A 23,476-nucleotide genomic window follows, 5' to 3' on the forward strand; every position below is an offset into this window, starting at 1 on the left:
AATTGGCTCTCGGATGCAGTACTTTCCTGTGATTGTCCCGAATTGTCCTGAAGCAAACCATGAAAGGTGCAGATACTGGGCCATATCTCACGTCCAGGGCAAGGGCCAAGCGTTAGCTCTGCTAGTTTCAGGTGTTTCAGCGACTGAGTCTGCAAAGCGGCCCTTTAAACATTTACTAAAATGCCACGATTTCAATTAAAATATTTAAAGGTTTAAAACATACACATAAGGAAATATCCTTGCAGTGGTGAAATAGCATTTTGAAAAAAATATATTTCATTGCAAACATGTTCTTGATCAAAACATTTAATCGTGCCCTTGATTGCTCCGTCCCAGAGAGAAATATCTATTGACATCCGTGTCTACAGTCCACAGCAGCTGCGTCTTCTTTGGATTGGCTGGACTCAATTTGACGTGAGAATTCAACTACGGCCTCGGTTTTAATTAGTGGTAAATAAAAGAGGGGGAAAAGGGAGAGTTTGAGTGCTAGAAACTAGCAAAGATAACACTTGGCCTTGGTGTAAGATATGGTCCACTGTTTGACAGGTCTGGTTAATCCAGCACCTATAGAGGAGCATGATGAGGAGAAGGTTGCAAGGACAAGAAAACGTTTCCTTGAGGATAGAATGGAATCACACATTCCAGTGTTAACTCATTTTGGTCATTTGGTGCTTTGGGGACGATTTTAGTTTTGGTCAGTTTGGCTCTAGTGAAGGCTGCAGTGCTGAAATTATTCATTTGTTAGGATTCTTGATCAAAATATAAACATGAATAATAAATATCTGGACTAGATTTATATGTGCTGTATTATATGCTTATATGTGATGTATTTATATGTGCTCCAACCGCTACCAGGGATGATTTATTTTCTTGTTCTAAGTTGTGTTTTTGCGGAATGACCCCAGAGGAAACGCTGGGTTCCAGTGTCAGAACCGTTTGGTCCGGGCTGGTTCTGGTTTATTTGGACATACAATATATTTTGGAAACAAATGATATATATGGAGTGTGTGGAATTCAGCATATTTTGTGTTTTAAGTGTTACCACTGTTAAGACTGCTGAAGTGTTTGTTAAATAAAATCAAGCATGTTTTATGTAGCTCAGATATCTGGCAGCCATGTTTTGTTTTTGCTTTTTTATAATTAGGGGTGCAACAAAATGCGTTACAAGAATATCATGGAAAACTAAAACTGAGACGAAAAAGATGAAAAAAACAAAAAATTTAAAAAATAAATAAATAAATTTAAATGCAAATTTAACGTAGAATGTGAAAGTAATCAAATAAATAAGTAAAATAAAAAAATTAAACCAAGGACATTTCTCTGCCATTTCTACTTTTTTTGTTGTATCGAAAACGTACCAAAGCGTAGCACCACTGTGTCGTATTGAACCGAACCGTGAATTTTCTGAACCGTTACACCCCTATTTATAATAATCTAGTCAAAAGCATAGACAATGTGAGAAAAAGTTGTTAAATGTTTGCTTTGCTAATTTATCTTGTGTGAATTGGTTCCTTATCTAAATTGTCTTTCATTAAACCATGTTACACCTGCAAAAGTAAGCAATAAAATGAATAGAAATGCAGTTAACTTGCCAGTAGTGCTGCATTCTGCGTATTTCTAAGGTTGAGAATTGAGATGAACAATTCACCCCAGCGGATTTCTAACTATCTGAGGCGGAGGAAGAGCTGCACTGACCGCTCAGATGGTCTCTTAGGCTATGTTCACACTGCAAACCTTAGTGCTTCATTATTTTTCTTTTTTTCTCCGCCGTGGCAGGCGAGGGCTTTTACCTCGACACTAGCCAGACGTCCTGAAACATGTCTGAAGTGTGCGTACTCTTGCCTTAAAGCAGTGGTTCTCAAATGGGGGTCCGCGGACCCCCAGGGGTCCTTGAGTGGGTTCCAGCGGGTCCCCAGCCAAAAGGGGGATCATTTATTTTACCTATAATTCCATTCATAAGTAACACAATGACTATTTTGATCATGGATTTGATACACTTTCTGTAATAAAACATCTAAAAGCATCAATATTATTATCATAATGTGGGTCCGTGGGACAAAATCCTATCTTCATGTGAACAAATTTGAGAACCACTGCAAGTATGCAGCACAAGTCATGTGTATTTTTGAGATCACTTGATGTTTGGTTTGTGTATTTCTTGTGTTTGCTTGTCTTATGAGGAAATGAATAAACAGATTTTAAGGGCCTTGTGTCTTTATGTATTTCCGGTATTTGTTGCCAAATGTTTGTTTGTTTTTCCGTCTTACTCTGTGAGTGCAGAGAGTCATTCCCTCCTACAAGGCTGTCAGGAGGATTTCTCACAAGCTAATGAGCAGATTTCCATTGAGTTTGGTGGACAGATCGGCTTTGGGCCAAGGAACAATTGATTAGATGTTGGCTTGGTGATCCAGATCTGGGGTTTCCGCCAGTAGACCATCTCATTTTTAGCCACAACTATGAAACAAACAGAGATGGGGAGACTTGATTCCAAATCCTAAGGGTGTGTTTGCAGGACGGAGAAAAAGCAATTGAACTTAAATGTGATAGATTTAGGAATAACGAGTAACCGCAAGTTAGAGTCGTTCAGCGTTGGTGGGGGTTTGTTATCTCGCTAAAGTTATCTTCTTTCAAAAGATCAGATTATATACTAACGACTGTAATCAGTTGTGTTTGAGAAATACTGAATTGGGGCTGCTCACTCAACTATTGGCCTGGTAAACCATGCTGATCATGTGACCGCACGTTCTGTTTGGTTCTGTGGATCTGGATCAGTCTGGATTCCGAGCCGTCTACAGTGATTTCCAGACATCGCTGTAGACTGTTTGGAGTCCAGACTGTGAGATCACATGATCAGACATCGCTGTAGACTGTTTGGAGTCCAGACTGTCTGTGAGATCACATGATCAGGATGGTTTACCAGGCTAGGGCAATACATCAATATCATGATATGAGACGAGACGAGACTAGACTATAATCTTGCATAATGATAATATCATGATATGGAATAAGTCTTGTCTCTTCCTGGTTTTAAAGGCTGTATTACAGTAAAGTGATGTACATTTCTGAACTTACCAAACTGTTCTAGCTGTTCTATTATTTGCCTTTACCTACTTAGTCATTATATCCACATTACTGATGAGTATTTAAAAAATGTCGCAATTTATATATTAGTTATTGTAGGTATTTTGGGAAAGCACCAATAGCCATCCCTATATTGTCGCAATATCGAGGTATTTGGTCCATTGTGATACAGTATTTCATTTTGACCATATAATACGATACATTTGACTATTGACCCATTTCACAGCAACCATTGTGAGGTGGTCAGCAGGAAGTAAAGCAGGTGTAATTCCTGATGGTTCGATTCCATTTAGGTGTTCCAGTGTTGTTAATGATATTGATTACACCTGCTTTTAGTTCCTGCTTTACCACCTCAAAACGGTTGCTGTGAAATGGGATGATGGTACTATACAGAGATTATACCAAAAAAGGACGGGTACATTAGTAGATTACTGCAGTTTTCAACAGTCACAATGAATGAGCCTCGTTACAGCTTGACTGATGCTAATGAAGTCTGCAGTGACCAAACATGTCCATTTGGCTGCTAAGTAGAGTCAGACGTCATGAAGTATAGTCAAGACTTTAATGCATTTTCTTTATTAAGAGTCAAAGTGATTTTCTCCAATCTGTTTGATTGAGGACAGGAGCCAGTGAGTGAGCTCATTCTAACATCACATTGACTAAAAGCTTTGGCTTGTTGTCCCGTCATATTCATCATAAACACTGAAAGTTTTCAGCCACAACTCGTTCTCATTTCTCGTCGGTTATTTCTCATGTCGGACTTCGGCCAACAGAGCAGGGATGAATTTTTAATCATGCGGACATGAATCTGATCTCTCTCTCTCCTTCAGGGTGTGTGTGTGTGTGTGGTGTTCCTTTCAGCCCAATAACCGTGTGTGTGTGTGTGTGTGTGTGTGTGTGTGTGTGTGTGTGTGTGTGTGTGTGTGTGTGTGTGTGTCTGAGCTGGAAGCAATGAATGGATGAAGGCAGCTAAGATTCACTATGTAACGGTTTGAACTGTCTGGGCACAAAATGACCATCATACTGTATATTTGCAGGGCATCTAGGTTTATTGTCAATACCAGTGACTCAATGATTACTTCACCCCACTGCTGAGATTTCTGGATATCAAAATTTTCCAACTGTTTGAAATCACACCAAATTCTCTCTGGACAGTTCCTGGTTAATGATAAAGAAAACAGGTGAGAGGTAGGTAGGTAGGTAGGTAGGTAGGTAGGTAGATAGATAAGAACAGAAATTCAGCTAATTAAGAGCACAGATTAAGATCGCAGCATCCAAAGGCAAGGATGGAAGTAACTAATTACATTTACTCCTGTTACTGTAATTACATTTTTGAGTATTTTCTGTAAGGCAGTTATTTTACTTTTACGTAGGTTAGGTATGTGTTTACTGAAATATTGTACTGAGCCACATAAAATGCATTACAGATTTTGGGCAGATATTGTGTCTCTCCATCAGCATCAGAATCTGCGTAAAGCGACAAATTGTGGATCCATAAACAGCGAGAAGGGAAATTGCCTTTGATTTGTTTGTGTACTTTATTTTGTCATTTCCAATACTTCCAGTTAAAATAATCCAGTTTGAGCAATGTCCTCTTTGGTTTTTCTGCTTCATACAGTACACATGTAGCCATGGCAGGATTCCCACTGTTAATGCATGCTCAGTGTTGGGCAGTAGCTTGCTACAAGTAGTGAAGCTACATAGCTTAACTACATTTCTCAGTAGCTTGGTGGTAGCTTCACTACTTTTGAACCAAGTAGCTTTTTCAGTAGCTAAGCTATTTATAGACCCAAGTAGCTTGTAGCTTCCCGCAAAAGCTACAAGCTACTCTCCAGAGAAAATCCATGAGCAAAGCACGCAGTGGAGATTTCTGCTGCGGTTTGGATTAAACAGGAGGAGACATTGCATATGTCAAGTGTGCCTGTGTAGCCAATAAAGCACTCCCAGTTCCATTATGACGGACAACAAGACAGTGTTGTTGTTTCATCCTTGCTTTTTAGCATCCTTGCCTCTGTTGGAGCAAGACCCGGCACTACTCTGCCTCTGATTGGGTTGGGTTTAGGCAATGAAGACTGACGATTGGTTAAGGGTAGGGCAAAATATGTCATGTGCTGGCGAAGTCACATCAGCAACGAACTTTGAAAGATGGCTGAGCCACTGGTAGTGATGAAGAAGACTTTCAGGTTTTATTGTCTGTTTTTGAATATTGTGCCAGTGAGAGTTTCAGTGTGTTTTATAATATAATAAACAATCAAAATGATATTTTCTTTTACCTGCCTATTTGTTTGGTTGAAAGTTGTTCTACATGAAGTTAATTCAATGTGAGAAAAAAGTATCCTTGATGTAGCAAGCTGCTTTTGCCATGTTGCTCGTAGCTTAGCTTGCTACATTTCTCTGGGGATAGCTTCAATGTAGTTTAGCTATATTTAATTGAGAGTAACTGATAGCTTAGCTTACTACATTTTCCAAGTAGTTGCCCATCACTGTGCATGCTTGCACGAGCTACAGTGCTGCCTAGTCACTGTGCAAAACACCCCAGAATCCAGAGATGATTTTTGCATTATGACCCATATATGATGATATCTGTGTTGGATACTCTCCGATCACAGCACAGAAGAGATTTCATATCAGGAGCACGTCTTGACTCGATATGGGAAGTGTGATACTACCAGAATCTGGATTCCTGATTTGACAGAATCTGGATTCCTGATATTTTCCTGATTTGACTCATGCCATAATTTTGAATCCCCAGTACATAACATTTCTGGTGTCATTATACCACACTATCCTACCCAAATATCTCATTGGTCTCTGATTGGTCAAATCCACTCCTGTGTCTTCTCACCAGTGGAAGTGACAGGAAAAGGTTTGGTAGTAGGCTGAGAGGAAAACGGTCTTTGTGAACTCATTTGGTTTTAATGTCGTACCAATGTGTCTGCGGTATTAAGGCAGATTAGATGACTTCTTGGCTGCCAATGTCTGAACTGCGTGAAACCAGCTCATCTCCGCCCACATGGAAGAGATAAAATATTGCTTATTGTATCTCTTGTAATATCTCCATTAGTTATTTCTACAGTTCACATCGATTCAGTGCAGTTCATTTGTGTTCATGATATTTCAATTCAGTCCAGTTCCAGTTAAATCTCAGGCTGCGTTCACACTGCAGGCCTACGTCCTCAATTCCCAGACTTTTATTCGATTTCTTTTGTCTGACTGTTCACACATTTATTTTCTGAAAGTGACCCACATCTGATATCCGAAATATACCTCCATGTTGAAATGATGCGCATGCACAAATGACCAAGAAAAGAACTCCCCTCCGTCATGGAAGCCACTGAAAGCACCGTCCATGCACAGCCCAGGTGCCAGAATATGTTTCCGCAAGTGTGCCAAGTCACATTTAACATTTGTGTTATGTTTGGTTATGGTATGTGTTCTTTATTTATTGTGTTATGGTTATGGTGTGTTTTATGGTCTCAGTCGCTAGTGTCAAGTGTTCAATACAGCATCATGTTCAATCTGTAAGTTATGGTCCCGTTTAAAGTCAAATAGAGGAGGAAGCAGATATGCCTTGAGGCGTGATTGACAAGTCGCCTGTCCAGTGATCGATCGCGCAGCTCACACTCATCTCGCGCTAGCTGCTTCTGGCTCCCAAAAGAACCCCAAGATGGCAACGGTGAAAATGCCAAACTCAAGGCTTCAAAAGAGGAGTCCAGAAACCAGTGGGTGACGACAGGGTGACAACGTCCATATTTCTATCTACAGGGTGCTGTATATAGTTTATGACTAAAACCATCAGATGTGCGTCACAGGAGAGGTGGAGATCTGAATTGGAGCAGTTTGGGCTGCAGTGTGAACACAAGTCTTCCTCAAAGTTGATACGGCTCCTTCTTCCTCACTATCGACGTGTAGGACAGATGTTCCACGTAGCTGTAATTCACCACTCCTCCATCGTCCTCATAATCTATATCGTCTGCGTCTGCGTCGTCATCCAGACAGCAGCTGTCCCCGTCTGAACCCTCTTCCTCATCCTCGTCATCATTGTCCTCCTCGGCGCCGCGGTCGCAGCTCACCCTCAGGCCGCTGCGGCGATTGTTGTTCCTCACAGACGCCTCCAGGGCTTTCTGCTTGCGGTAGAAGTGGGAGAACTTGTTGAAGATGATGGTGATGGGCAGCGCCACCACCAGCGTGCCGCCCAGGATGCAGCCGCTGGCGGCCAGCTTGCCGGCCACCGTGACGGGCACCACGTCCCCGTAGCCCACTGTGGTCATGCTCACTGTGCCCCACCACCAGCATGCAGGGATGGTGTCCAGACCCTCGCCCTGGATGGTGGGGGGGGGGGAGAGAGAAAGAAAGAAAGATAGGTTGGTACTTCATATTTGGTTGACACAGATCAACAAATACATGGTATCTAAATTAATTAAGAAACAGATACATACATGTAACTAGCCACAACCAAGAATCAAAACCTAGAATCACCAGAATGAAATTATGATCCTCACTATTATAACATAATAATAGTAAATACACTAGTAGTAATGGTCACAATAGTTATCTTATTTTTTACAAAGCTCTACATAAAAACAGTAGGAATAGAACAAAATGAATAAACCTAAATGACACAAGGGTCCAAAAGCATTAAAAATATATACTAGGAAGCCAATTGCTTGACAATTCCCCAACTTCCTGTTTACACTCACAGACTTCATTCATCTCACTTCAACTTGAGGTTCAATTGATTTCTCAACCTGCAAACACACCCTTATGATTTGGATCATGTCTCTATCTCCATTCATTTCATAGTTGTGGTTAAAATATGAGATAGACGACTGGCCGAAATCCCAGATCCAGATCACCACTAACATCGAATCAATCATTATTGTGCTTGGCCCACGGCCTGCTCTGTCCACCAACTGTCATGGCAGTCCCTTCATAAATGTATGAGACGGACAGACAAAAACAAAAACAAACCTTTGAGGCAATTGCTATCAACACAAACACACACCTTCACACACACACACGCACACACACGCGCACGCACACACACACACGGCATGGGACAAATGTCAGCCTCCATCCTAGGGTGAAAACTGTGCCTGATAAAGGCTGGTGAACTTTGTATTGACCAACAGAGTGACTTATAGAGCTGCTGGTCGCAGCTAAAAAGACACGATGGAATAACAACAACAACTAATAAAATGAAATATTTACATTGAAAGCCAGTCTATAAAAGTGAGTCTACCAGTGATTACTCTCAACCTTTATCATATCAACGAGCCCTAATTTAACTCATTGAGTGCCAGCCACTTTTGGAAAACGGATGCTCCCAGTGCCAGCCCTTTCAGAGCGTTTTCAGTGATTTCTCGAGGCCCACAGAATATTGTGTGATATTACTATGTAAACACCGAACACGCCCAAAGAACGATGAGACTCTATTGTATCATCAGCAATAAAAAGTTTATTGATATTGATATCATCAGAAGATAGGTTGTTTTCAGCAAAAACAGACGTTTCAAACTAGAAGCTGAGATAATCAGCCTTTTGTGAAATGAAGCATTTCAAGCACATCACTGACTCTGAAGCTAATATTTTCTGATGTAGTGACACCTCAAAAATAATTTCCTTCAATAAAACAGCGAAAACAAAGGAATTTTGTTTGGCAAAATAATATTTTTTAGCTGCAACCAGCAGCGCTGGCCCCTGCGTGCGCAGACCCTACACCTTCTTGCTGGTCTTGATTTACTGCTGGTGGGCATCAGATATTCTAGCTTGTGTTTGTAAATCTGTCCATCGAGCCTCCTGCTGTCTGGGTCGGTGTTGTATGCTGCCCTCAGTGCCCTGCGTGCCCCACCCCCCTCAACTGCACACTCCTCCGTGGGAGTGTCTCTGGTGGCTCTCTGCTGCGTTTGCTCTGCACTGAAAAGTGCGCTATGCCCAGCTTTTTCACAGCGTTCCGCCGTTTTTGTCGCCGGCTCCCAGTGCTTCCAGCTGAGAATAATGTAACTTTTCAGAAAGACGCTGGTGTCGGCAACTAATCATGTGGAGGGGCTATCGCAGCGGAGACGGAGGGGCTCAATTGTGGCAGCAGATTGGCTGCTGTTCACAGGCACAGCTAACGTTATGCTTCATGCATATCGATGCATACCGATGCGGTTTCCGTTTCCCCATGACTTCTTCTCTGTTTTTTCCTCACCTTTCTCTAATCTGGAGAGCACTGTCGCCACCTAATGGGTCCGTAAAATAGCTTATACACATTCGACATCTCCCATATTTTTACAGGAGATGCATCAGGCTTTGATCCACGTCCCACCGTCAAAAAACGCAATTGACGTCTTTAGACGTCATTGGCACTCTACGTTACTATTTGAATTGACGTCTTTAGACGTCATTGGCACTCAATGAGTTAAGTCCACATCAGACCCCCATTTGATGGGATTTTGTCTCTCAGACCCAAATCTGAGAATATTTGTCATGTTAGATATGATTTTGTCCAGAACTGCATGACTGTCTGTGTTGTAGGTAGAGAGATAACAGAGAAACTATGATCAGAACAGTCGGTCGTTTACATTCTCTAATCGTGTTCACTTCTTGTAAATTTGAACAATTCATCAATTTGCTGGGGACCCCCTGGAACCCCCTAAAGTAGTGGTCCTCAGAGTTTTCCACATCAAGGACCCCCTTAACTCACACAAATCAGATTACAGATGACCCTATTTTGTCCCAACTAGGGGCCCCCAATCTGATATGATTTTTGCTTTTAGATATTTTATTACAGAAGGTGTATAAAACCCATGACCACATTCTGCCATTGTGTTGCATAGGGATGGAATTATAGGGAAGATAAATGACCCCCATCTTTGTTGGGGACCCCTGGAACCCCCTCAAGGACCCCCCGGGCGTCCCCGGACCCCATTTTGAGGACCACTGCCCTAAAGGACCCCAGGTGGTCCCCGGACCCCAACTTTGAGAACCACTGAGCGTAGTGAAAATACCTCTTCATATTCAGCGGTGTAGGCCATGCCGGAGAACACGGACACGCCCACACCCAGGTAGAGCAGCAGGACGCCCACCTCCCGGTAACTGTGCTGCAGAGGAGCCAAGATGGAGGACAGCATGTCAGACACTTTGCGACAGGGAGGAGATTTAAGGGCAGATGAGTGTGGAATCCCTTCATTAACAAAAAATATGTTTTTACCACGTGCGCAGCCTGCGCAGCGTGTGGTCAAGAGGAGGCGTTTTGGGGGTGAGTCAGGCATTCATTCATTCAGTCAGGAATGGATAACGGTGATGATGTCATCAGTGATGATGTCCACGTAGTTAGAACATTTGGGGTGTGCACTACTAGAGGTTGCACCGACGCGTCGACGTCACTAGCACAAGTCGATGCTTCCCGGGATACGTCGATGAGTCTCCTCCACTCGACGTGGTTTGAGATTTGCGCTGCCCTTACTGCTCTTCTCATCTTGTGTCTTTTTCACACGTTTCTGTCAAGGCTATTTACTTTTTCTAGATTTATTTGATAATCAAAGTAGTAAAGCTACGTTATTTGGCTCATAACTATATGTGGCTTTGCACATTTGTTGTTTTTCTCGCTATTACACAAACACATTTTCAGGCCTGGAGGGACTTCAAAACCTAAACCGACCGCAGGTGGGACCCTCACTGGCGAACAAAATTTTGGCTGTTTGAAGCCAGATTTTGATAATATTAAAATTAGGATTAGGCTGTGATGTCATTATTTATTCATATTAGTCATTTATGTTATTAGTAAAAAGAAATTCAAGCCTGGCGGGGGCCTTGTTGGCCCGTCAGCCCTGTACAATTGTAGGGGAAACACTGAATATATATATATATATATACTGTATATATACAGGATTTTTTTTTACTAATAACTAAATGACTAATATGAATAAATAATGACATCACAGCCTAATCCTAATGTTAATATTATCCAAATCTGGCTTCAAACGGCCAAAATGTCGGTCGCCAGCGAGGGTCCCCCCTGCGGTCGGTTTAGGTTTTGAAGTCCCTCCAGGCCTGACAACAAATTCTAGGGGAAACACTGTATATATGTACGACTCTCAAAGACTCAGGATGTTGGTCACGAGGTCGTTGTAATGTAATCCAGGATAAGGAGAGCCACACAGTAGTGGATTGTAACATGTGATTCTGCACGAGATGTGATATCTCTGCGTGTGTAACTGATACACATTGTGGGGGCTTATAATCAATGACAGTATAGATGCATACTACGCTACAGGATTTGTTGGACTGCTGTTGATCAGGACTCAGTGCTGGTAGAGAAAGAAAGGCCTGCAGTCAAAGTACTGATGGGATAAACAGTGATCCATGCTTGTGAGTGACTGACAGTGAAACACAAGAAGTGACATTGCTATGTGACACAGAGGCAACAGTAAACACATTGTCCCCCATGAACAGTGTTGGGGGTAACTCATTATAAAAGTAACATATTACATGTAATATATTACTTTTAGCAGTAACTCAGTAATATAACTTATTACCAATAGGATTTCAGTAATATTATACCAGTTACTTTGTCAAGTAACACAAGTTACACTTTTTTTTCTTCTTTTTTCCTTTTTTTTTATCAAAGCACAAAGATACAATCATTTCCTAATCAAATTGTGTGTTTTTATGCAAATAACCACTGTAGATGACAATAACAAAGGAAAAGGATAACATTTAGAATTTTGGACGGTTTACACTGACTTCAAGACGGTTGAAATTATTTTTCGGGATGGTTCCGGGGCGGCGATGTAATTCTGCTACTGCTGTTATTTTGGTGAAAGTAATGCAAAAGTAGTGTAATAAGTGATGAGTTACTCTACACAGAGAGTAATATTGTAAAGTAACTTATTACTTTCAAATGAAAGTAACTAGTAATATGTAGTATATTACATTTTGAAAGTAACTTGCCCAACACTGCCCATGAAAGATGCAGTCCCACCTGTGCAGCCAATGATGCAGCCAATCAGTAAAGCACAGACATCGCAGCACCCCCACTTACTGCGCGTCCACAGCACCAGGGGGATTTTCACATATTTGCATGACGCTCGAGTAGATTTGATCTAGAATAAGGCGAGAGACTCACATTTTCGCGGCACAAATGACGTGATTTCCGCCTCATCGCCTGTTCGCTCGAGTTGAATTTTTCAACTCAACTCTCGCCTCAGACTGCAGTGTTGCCAAAAAATATATAATTCTTCACACAGTTGTCCCAGTGCACGACGTGACTGACCCTCAGTGTGGCCCCGCCTCCTGACTCACCCTCAATGTGGCCCCGCCCTCCTGACTCACCCTCCTCAGTGTGGCCCCGCCCTCCTGACTCACCCTCAGTGTAGCCCCGCCTCCTGACTCACCCTCAGTGTGGCCCCGCCTCCTGACTGACCCTCAGTGTGGCCCCGCCCTCCTGACTCACCCTCCTCAGTGTGGCCCCGCCCTCCTGACTCACCCTCAGTGTGGCCCCGCCCTCCTGACTCACCCTCAGTGTGGCCCCGCCCTCCTGACTCACCCTCAGTGTGGCCCCGCCCTCCTGACTCACCCTCAATGTGGCCTCGCCTCCTGACTCACCCTCAGTGTGGCCCCGCCTCCTGACTCACCCTCAGTGTGGCCCCGCCTCCTGCTGACTCACCCTCAGTGTGGCCCCGCCTCCTGCTGACTCACCCTCAGTGTGGCCCCGCCTCCTGACTCACCCTCAGTGTGGCTCCCAGCGAGCGGAGCCCTGTGGAATGTCTGGCCAGCTTCAACACTCTGAAGATCCTCATCAACCTGAAGACCTGAGAAGAGAGAGAGATGCTTTGTCGTTCATTCTACCCGTCTTTTCTCATAAGATCCTCCCAAACACGATACGGATATAAGAAAGAGGCATAATAATAATAATAATGATTGGATTTATATAGCGCCTTTCCAAGTGCTCAAAGCGCTTCACAGAATCATTATTCGTTCACACCATTCGTACCAGTGGTTCGAAAGCGTGGCAGCCACACATCGGCGCTCAACGGCCCCTCCGACCACCATCATTCATGTCTACATTCATACCAATCATACGAGGCAAGGAGGGTTAAGTGTCTTGCCCAAGGACACAACGACAGCAGCTAGGAGGGAGCGGGGATCGAACCGCCAACCCTTGCGTCATTGGCCAACCCGCTCTACCTCCTGAGCTAAAGCCACCCTATGCCGCATGGAGATGAACTAGCAGTTTAAGTGCAACATTTGCATAACAACTCAAACAACAGAAAATCCACGGAAAAACATGTCACATGGAAATGTCTGTATGCATTTTTTGGGTTGACAGTTTTCGGATTATGTGTGAGCTCAGGTTCAAATCAGCATTGTTTTTCCAAGGAGTGCCCCTTTAAATGATGACGCTGAGGAACTGCAGGAACATGCCTACAAAATAAACTGGGAAATAACCATGAGAAGATCAAATAGAATCAATGGAAACGTTGTAGCCACCTGTATGAGCCGCCCCAGGTCTCCCAGTTCAGACTCGGATCCCACAGCCAAGTCGAAGAGCAGTGTGATGTAGATGGGAACCACAGACACCATGTCGATCATGTTCAGAGGGTGACGGAAGAACTTCCTCCTGTTAGGAGCCAGCAGCAGCCTCGTCACCACCTCACAGGATGAAAAACAGCCCGTTATGAACCTGAAATCACTTCAACACAAACAGTTATTCAACTTGGACCAAACTACTTTTGTTGCGTTGTGCCAAAAAGAGCCATCTAAAAACCAGCAGACAGTAACTTACACTTGCTGGACGGCTCTTGCTTATTTGACCAATTGCGTCTTGCCGTGTGCAGATAATCATTTCATACCATTTACCAATACCTTTTATGCCATTAGTTTTACTTATTTTCTAATACCCCCCCCCCAGTACCACTCGTTTTGATCTGCCCACCTCGAAGGTGAACCAGCAGGTGCAGAAGACCTCCAGCGCCTGCATGGTGGGATCCTCGATCAGCTTTCCGTCAGCGTCAAACGTCTGAGAGAGCACAGAGCAGAGAGAGAGAGAGAGAGAGAGAGAGAGAGAGCACAGAGCAGAGAGAGAGAGAGAGCACAGAGCAGAGAGAAGAGAGAGAGAGAGAGAGAGAGCACAGAGCAGAGAGAGAGAGAGAGAGAGCACAGAGCAGAGAGAGAGCACAGAGCAGAGAGAGAGAGAGAGCACAGAGCAGAGAGAGAGAGAGAGAGCACAGAGCAGAGAGAGAGAGAGAGCACAGAGCAGAGAGAGAGAAAGAGAGCACAGAGCAGAGAGAGAGAGAGAGAGCACAGAGCAGAGAGAGAGAGAGAGAGCACAGAGCAGAGAGAGAGAGAGAGCACAGAGCAGAGAGAGAGAAAGAGAGCACAGAGCAGAGAGAGAGAGAGAGAGCACAGAGCAGAGAGAGAGTGCAGAGAGTTACGTACATTTTTTTTTACCAAACTGTGGATGGGAATAAGGAAACAAAGTGTTTACTGTCAGTTCTAAAGGAGGTAAATAGGTGAGAAGACAAAACACATTTCAGTGTGTGTAAACCCAGGATCCCTTTAATGCCAAATTTAAATATAATCCAGCTACATCATATCTGGATACAGCCAGGTGGGGGATTGATCATGTTGCACTCATTGTAAATTGCTCTGGATAGGAGCATCTGCTAAATGCCTAATCCAACCAGCAATATATCAGTGTCACTTACTGTAGTATTCATTCATTCATTTGTTCATTCACTCACTCACTCACTTGCTGGCTCATTGCAATAATCCTTCCATCCCTCTGGCCTGGAATGTCATACATTCATCCACTCATTTGTTCATCCTTCTAGAGACAGTCATGTGCTGCCATAGTCTCAGCCCTTGTTCACACAGGACGCCTAACGTAAGCACAACTGAAGCTTGAGGCAGGCTCACGCTGAGCCGTTCACACAAGGAGCCTTCTCTTTTCCTCTCAGCGCCTACTCGGCGCCTTGAACCCGCCCACCACAACTCCCGTTGACTTCATGCCTGGCTCGACAGATCGATGCTCGGCTTCAGCACGCGTCACGCTTAGAAAATAGGCGTGAATCCTGAACGATCGCTTGAGCGAGGCGTGAGCGTGGCTTCGGCGTGACGCGCGCGCGCGGGTGCTGTGAACGGCTTCGCCTGTTAACAAGGACGCCTAAATGAAACTTGTGGGTTCAGCGTAGGTTGAGCGTTGCTTCGGCGTCCTGTGTGAACGGGGGCTTACAATCAACTCTACCTGATACTCTGGAATGCTGTTAATGCACATGGTGGCGATGGATGTGAGCACCACCCCTATGGACAGCAGGCTGAACAGCTTGCTGGGGATGGAGTATCCAGGGTTCTCCAGCGTCAGCCACAGACACTTCCTGACGTTCCCGCAACACACTTCCTGGAAGTGCTGGATGTCTCTGTGAGGAAGAGGAGGAGGAGGAGGAGGTGACATTTTGAGAAAAAGGGGGAGACATGGAGGAGAGTGTAAAACAAGGTGAGGTTAAGGTGAACGATGACCTCTGACATTAATTGACTTGTATTAAATATGATCTGACCACACAGAAAGAGCCTAGTGTTTGGGTGGTTGAATGCCTAGGAACTCCTAGCTATGGAGATATTACAGTAACACTGACAATGATTTAAGTTTTAGCCAAATTTAATATTTCTTTACTGTAAACAAGTGGCTCTCGACCAAGTGCAACAACACACAACAGCTGATTCCCTGGTTGGTTCCCTCTCTGTGTTGGAATTTGGAAGTATCTTGATGACAGGGAAAATGTCAACAGGTTTGTCAAAATACGCTGGTTTGCCACGCCCCCTCGGCGTCATTACTTCCGACGTGATACTGTTCACCCCTTTCACGTCATATTTGGATGTGCACCTTCCTCCAGCACAGACACCGGCTCTTCCTGTTTTCTGTTTTGTTTTTATCCGAGCAGGGCGGACCAGGAAGTGAGCCGGCGCTCCGACCGCACCTGCGAGAAGTTAGCTTTGCAACCAAGTTGTTTTACTTGCCTAACCCTAACCATAACAACCAACATCCTTAAAACAAAAATAAGAATGCAATGAAACCTGTTTGAAGAGTATGGGGTGATTCCTCTTCCACGTCGTCTCTTTCTGGGAGAAAGCCTTCCATGCTAACTTCTCCCGTGTGCGCGCCGACCACCGGCTCTTTTCCTCTTTATTTGGCCAAGGAAGGACTGGCGGCTTGCTGCTACCGGCCCGTTTCAGCCTGGTCAAGTTTCGCCAGAGCCACGGCTCAAATCGCTGGTTAAGTTCAGGCAAGCACAACAACTTGGTTGGGTTTAGGCAAGTAAAGTGAACTTAGGTTTAGGCAACAAAAGCAACTTGGTTGGGTTTATGATTCGGGATTTGAACCAGGTCTCTCGTCACAAGAAAGTTGCAAGTCAGGAATGCACTGTTATTACGTTCAAGAGGGTGACCTCCAGGTGGTCCAACGGTTCTTCTTCTGCATATTATGTTGGCAAGAATGACGCCGAGGAGGCGTGGCAAATCGGCACATTTTGACACACTGGGAGTGAGATCGCATTGGAAATGTGTACAACTTCCTGCCTTCAGTCCATCCTTCCTCCTCTCTACCTCAGTCCATCCCTCCCCCTCTCTACCTCAGTCCATCCTTCCTCCTCTCTACCTCAGTCCATCCCTCCCCCTCTCTACCTCAGTCCATCCTTCCTCCTCTCTACCTCAGTCCATCCCTCCCCCTCTCTACTTCAGTCCATCCTTCCCCCTCTCTACCTCAGTCCATCCCTCCACCTCTCTACCTCAGTCCATCCTTCCTCCTCTCTACCTCAGTCCATCCTTCCTCCTCTCTACCTCAGTCCATCCTTCCTCCTCTCTACCTCAGTCCATCCTTCCTCCTCTCTACCTCAGTCCATCCTTCCTCCTCTCTACCTCAGTCCATCCTTCCTCCTCTCTACCTCAGTCCATCCCTCCTCCTCTCTACCTCAGTCCATCCTTCCTCCTCTCTACCTCAGTCCATCCTTCCTCCTCTCTACCTCAGTCCATCCTTCCTCCTCTCTACCTCAGTCCATCCTTCCTCCTCTCTACCTCAGTCCATCCCTCCTCCTCTCTACCTCAGTCCATCCCTCCTCCTCTCTACCTCAGTCCATCCTTCCTCCTCTCTACCTCAGTCCATCCTTCCTCCTCTCTACCTCAGTCCATCCTTCCTCCTCTCTACCTCAGTCCATCCCTCCTCCTCTCTACCTCAGTCCATCCCTCCCCCTCTCTACCTCAGTCCATCCTTCCTCCTCTCTACCTCAGTCCATCCTTCCTCCTCTCTACCTCAGTCCATCCTTCCTCCTCTCTACCTCAGTCCATCCCTCCTCCTCTCTACTTCAGTCCATCCTTCCTCCTCTCTACCTCAGTCCATCCTTCCTCCTCTCTACCTCAGTCCATCCTTCCTCCTCTCTACCTCAGTCCATCCCTCCCCTCTCTACCTCAGTCCATCCTTCTCCCTCTCTACCTCAGTCCATCCTTCCTCCTCTCTACCTCAGTCCATCCCTCCTCCTCTCTACCTCAGTCCATCCTTCCTCCTCTCTACCTCAGTCCATCCTTCCTCCTCTCTACCTCAGTCCATCCTTCCTCCTCTCTACCTCAGTCCATCCTTCCTCCTCTCTACCTCAGTCCATCCTTCCCCCTCTCTACCTCAGTCCATCCTTCTCCCTCTCTACGTCAGTCCATCCCTCCCCTCTCTACCTCAGTCCATCCCTACCTCAGTCCATCCCTCCCCTCTCTACCTCAGTCCATCCTTCTCCCTCTCTACGTCAGTCCATCCCTCCCCTCTCTACCTCAGTCCATCCCTCCCCCTCTCTACCTCAGTCCATCCTTCTCCCTCTCTACCTCAGTCCATCCCTCCCCTCTCTACCTCAGTCCATCCTTCCTCCTCTCTACCTCAGTCCATCCCTCCTCCTCTCTACCTCAGTCCATCCTTCTCCCTCTCTACCTCAGTCCCTCAGTCTACCTCCTTCTCTCCTCAGCTCCACCCCACCTGTTCAAGTCGGAGATCTCGTCCACAGAGGTGTCCACGCTGCTGACTTCGCTCTCGTCGTCCCAGCTGTGATGTCGGCTGCTCTCCAGCTTGCGGTCGTGGTAACGGTAACTACAGCAAGTATCCAGGAAGAACTCGTTGATGCCCCAGTACTCGATCTCCTGGCTGGGTGGGGGAGAAAAGTCGGGTTTTTGTATAGTCATCAAATAGAAATGTGTATTTTCCTCTTACATTTATCCATCAATAGACCCCTTATACAGCTTGTCAACATTGAGCTGCGCGCGCAACGTGTAGGCAGAAAACCCTCAGCCCAGCATTCACAGACAGTGAAAAAGCCCCGCTGTCAGGACTGCTCTATGCCCATCTGCAACACACAGTTATATTTTAGTTTTAAAATGCAGTTCTCGGCTTACTACCACAGCTTATCGCCTAGTGATAAGCAATGTTATGCATCGAAATTAACGTTGTTTAATGGGATATGTCTTACAGACCCATACGCACTGGCGCTGTCAATTGGCCAAGCGTAGTGGCCGGCAATACATATCGTGCATTCCTTTATAACTGGGGATAGCGTAGATAATTATTCTGTAACTTGCAAAGATATATTGTTATGTTGATAATGCACACAACTCAATAATGACATTATGTAACGTTACTTGGTCGTTAACTAACCGAGCGATGTGGCTGAGCAGCCTACAGCTACAGGCAGCTTACCTGATTATGAAGAGCACTACAAAGTTGGGCATTTTTAATGATGTCCTCGTTCCAATCAGTTCAACTCAATAATGACATTATTTAACGTTACTTGGTTGTTAACTAACCGAGCGATGTGGCTGTTACTAGCAGCCTACTACAGTTTACCTGATATGAAATGAGCGAGCACTGCAAAGTCGGGCATTTTTAACGATTTCCTCTTTCGGCTTGCAACCAAAGACACCTACGGTTAGCATAAAAGCAGTATGAGTTGACGGGATTCGGTAAAACTTTAGTCCTTGCTTTTAATGCTAACCGTAGGTGTCTTTGGTTGCAAGCCGAAAGAGGAAATCGTTAAAAATGCCCGACTTTGCAGTGCTCTTCATAATCAGGTAAGCTGCCTGAAACTGTAGGCTGCTCAGCCACATCGCTCGGTTAGTTAACGACCAAGTAACGTTACATAATGTCATTATTGAGTTGTGTACATTATCAACATAACAATATATCTTTGCAAGTTACAGAATAATTATCTACGCTATCCCCAGTTATAAAGGAATGCACGATATGTATGACTAGGCTTGGCCAATTGACAGCGCCAGTGCGTATGGGTCTGTAAGACATATCCCATTAAACAACGTTAATTTCGATGCATAACATTGCTTATCACTAGGCGATAAGCTGTGGTAGTAAGCCGAGAACTGCATTTTAAAACTAAAATATAACTGTGTGTTGCAGATGGGCATAGAGCAGTCCTGACAGCGGGGCTTTTTCACTGTCTGTGAATGCTGGGCTGAGGGTTTTCTGCCTACACGTTGCGCACGCAGCTTGCTTTGTTGTCATTGTGACGTAGGCGTATAATTGGTCTATAGGTTTAGTGTGAGTTGCTGAGTTTGGGAGATATCGGCCGTAGAGATGTCTGCCTTCTCTCAATATAAATGGCTTGTTTGTACATCAAGTACATCCGCTAGCTGCTATAGTTCCGACATGAGATTGCTCACAACAAGGTCTGTGGATTATCTTGAGTAACCGGGTCATGATTTCAGTAGTCTTGCTTGCCAGACTATCTCCCTGCACTGGCCTGGGAGAGAGTCTGGCTGGTCATACCTCCACTCTGGGCTAGCGAGGAAAAAAATGCTCTGTTATCTTTACAACCATCCACCGAAAGTACCAAGCAGGCCTGCTTTGTTGCACAATCCAAATCTTCGTCAAAACTTGCCATTTTCAGTGTGTAGCAACGAGCTAACATTGTTGTTGTTTCACAAAGGTGGAGGCATTTGAGAGCGACCATAGAATGACACGCAGGGGGCGGAAAGGAAATCCATAAATGGTCAGCACTAATGGCAGCGCTTAGACCCGCATCCTGCTTCCAGGCAGTCAGACTATGATTTAAATGGGAAGAGTGGAAAAATCTGGGGGGGAAAAAGTATACAGACTAGAGACTTTATTTACACCTGTGTAATGTGTTCTGGGTGATCAGATTTCAATCAGATGCCGAGATCAGATCAGAGTGCTTGACCACATCAACCTGATTACATGTATGTGTCTCCAGTGTCCACATTGAGATACGATTGCGATCGGATCAGGCAAGCTCCGTAGCTTAGACTAGAGCAGCAGAAAAACAGCGGGGACTGTTGTTGTATGCGGATTGAGAACACATTTGCATTTACACTTGTGTTCAATGTGGTCGCAATGTGTCCCTGACCACCTCCGGAGGGGGTTTGGCCGATCAGCTCACAATCCATCCTGGATGTGTCTTGGGAGCATTTACACTTGCACTTTCAAGTGGTCAAGCAATCTGATCTGACCTGGCATTAAAATGTGTTTTGGGTGATCAGATTAGAGACAGATCCTCCTACAATTCAGCTATGCTATAGGTGCCAAAAGTGAGCAGACATAGATGAAATATTTATAATAACATTGAACATGAACAAAACACAGAATAAAAAGTGCCCCTGACATGCAGACAGACAGATGGACAGATTGGTTGCCCACCTGAAGGAGAAGACACACAGCTCGTCCATGATGTGGAGTTTGCCGGTCTGGTAGAAGTGGAGGACGTAGGGGAACAGCCCGGGGTTCCTGTCAAAGTAAAACTCCTTCTGCTGAACGTCATAATCATCACACACCTTAGAGAGGAGGGAGGGGCCAGGGAGAGGAGGGAGGGGCCAGGCAGAGGAAAGAAAACAGGACAAGCAAATAAATGAAAGGAGGGGGAGGACTCATGGAGGGAGGATGGGAATGATGGAAGGAAAGGAGGAAGGAGACAGACATTAGCTGGGTTTCCATCCAAAGGTACCACAGCTTTTAACCGAATTTTCAGAAAGTCGACAAAAGAAAATGCGAAATCAAGCACGTTTCCATCCACTACATTATGCGTAATATGAGTTGGTGAAGAGGTTTTTGAATGGAGTTTGGAGATTTGCTTAATCTGTTTCCACTGCACTTATTGCATTTTCCTTTTTTCAATACACCAACTTTTCCGCCTGCCTTATGCGTAACAACGTATGACATTCTCCCTTCTGCAGCCAAGGTTATATCACCCATTCATTGTTATGCACACCCCTTTCATCCATGCTTCTCTCACCGTCCATTCACAGTTTCCCACACTCCCCCTCTCTGGCCATTATTCAATCAGCTTAAGACACTCCATTTCCCTCGCATTTTCTCCTGGCCAATCACTTAACCGGAGTAGTATATCAGAGCCCATGTTTTTTTTTTACTATGTATAACTCACCTATGTGCTGTCACTCCTCAGTTGCTGATCATCGCTGAAGCAGTTGTTTCGATCCACCTCCTCCCCTGACCACCACCAACCTCATGACTCCTGAAGAATTCCATATGGGGGATTCTCTAGTCTATCCTATACATTACTGACGCCCTCCTCTCTCATCTCAGGAGGAGCGTCATCACATCATGGAGTCAAACTTAAATTCTCAATTTGTTTCATTAACGATTATTGAACCTTCTTACTAGTCTCTCATTATTGAATTAGTCAAATACTGATGTTTGGTCACGACCCCTTGGCGTCTTTAACGCACTGGGTAGCCTACACCTTTTTTCATCATTTTCCAGCGTACAGGCTAGTCCAATAGACATAGTGTGACGATGAAATAAAAGGGTGCAGTGGCCAGGGTGGCGAGTGGGTGTAGCGCGGAGTTCCCCAAATAGCGGCACACAGGCCGCATGCGACATGACATCACAACTGTTCATTTAACATGAGTTATTCCTCTAAATCTGGCTTCAAATGCCCCACAATTTTGGTCACCGGCGTGCCGGCGCCCAGCCCTCGGCCCTCAGCAAAATGTGGCCCTTGGTGAAAAGTAATTGGGGACCACTGGTGTAGCCTATACGTTTGCCTTCGATGGCGGGGACCGGGGTTCGGTCTACATTTCAGCCGTAAGCCACATTTCGAAATTTCGTTTTTTAAGCCAAACCCAAACTATTTCTACAAGTCGAACCTTAGCCGAGTTGTTTTAGTCGCCTAACATAACCGAAACACAAGTTTTTGGCTACGGTCTCGTGGCGTCAAGAAATGACTAAAAACATGGCATCCTATGGCGTTGAAAAATGGCAAAAAAGGGGTACCCAGTGCATTGAAAAGTGACACCAAGTGGGGTCCTGACCAAATATCAGTATCTGAGGAGTTTGGAGTGAGAATGTGTTGGTTTAGATTAAGAAAGTCAAGACCCAAAGAAAGACGTAAAAAAAATGAGTTCTTGACACAAAGTCATCTATCTATCTTCCCCCCATCCAACCAACCAACCGACCGACCTGTAGTATAGCTTCTTCTGAATCACAGGCCAGCAGTTTTCCCAGGCGGGTATCAGGGAATTTCTTCAAGGTGCTGGAGCAGAGGCTCCTCTTCAGCCCTCCGACGTTCACGTGGACCAGACCCTCATCTGGGTCCTGGTGGACCCAGCTAGGCAGGCACTCCTTCACCATGATTTCCTAATGAGACCAAGAGAGACAGCTGAGGTGGCTATTGCGGGAGTTAGCACCTACTGTACGTCCTGTGTGTTTCTTCGGTCTTCTGACGAAACCTTTTCCCTCGAGTTCCCAAGTTCAGGCTTTTCAAGATTTATTTACCCGGGTATAATGTTCTGAGGACATTACTGGATGTTATTTACGCATACATTTGATGACAAGATGTGTTTAACAGATTGTTAGAATCAGACACAGCTAGACCAATACTGCCTGGGTCCAGACATTTGAATCCTCCCACTCCACCGAGTTGGTTGCTTCAAGATGACAAATAACAATTCAGTCTGATATCAGGCTAAGACCAATACCCACTTCATTTCAATATCAACGATGGCTGCAACACATCTACTCGCAATTCCACAGTCAAAACTCTATCAAAAAATCAAAAAATACTCAATAATAATTACCAAAAAAAATCTATATAGAAATATGTTTGTCCATAGAAAAGTATCATGTCAAGATCTTGCTGAGGCCCCAACAATTCCCACTGTTCCCCACAAGAATTTAAACTATGCTGATATTACTGCCAGAAGACATCATAAAATCCAGTTGACAATCGGGTTTATTAGCAACAAAATTAAGTTCCAGTAAATGAAGATTGCATCCCTGGAGGGTTCATAAAGTCTCAGATCACTTAATATTTTTACATTTTTATTTATTTGTATTTTATTTATGGTTGGGTCGTCCACTAATCGCTTTGGATAAAAGAGTTCGGTGGTTTGATCC

General features: G+C 44.8%; 1 protein-coding gene across 1 annotated transcript; it reads right to left on the reverse strand.

The window, feature by feature from the left end:
- Nucleotides 1-6,950: 6,950 nt before the first annotated feature.
- On the reverse strand, nucleotides 6,951-22,711 carry LOC310799443 (delayed-rectifier potassium channel regulatory subunit KCNS2; the record flags this gene model as incomplete). The annotated part of the gene is made up of 9 exons (XM_083662025.1): nucleotides 6,951-7,403; nucleotides 10,074-10,166; nucleotides 12,795-12,878; nucleotides 13,558-13,719; nucleotides 14,003-14,086; nucleotides 15,314-15,485; nucleotides 18,077-18,241; nucleotides 20,762-20,895; nucleotides 22,541-22,711. 9 exons carry the CDS (start codon nucleotides 22,709-22,711, stop codon nucleotides 6,951-6,953), a joined length of 1,518 nt encoding a protein of 505 aa, XP_083518151.1.
- Nucleotides 22,712-23,476: the final 765 nt, after the last annotated feature.

The sequence above is a fragment of the Poromitra crassiceps genome, assembly GCF_964638095.1.
Source record: "Poromitra crassiceps genome assembly, chromosome: 27".
In the NCBI taxonomy this organism is placed as follows: Eukaryota; Metazoa; Chordata; class Actinopteri; order Beryciformes; family Melamphaidae; genus Poromitra; species Poromitra crassiceps.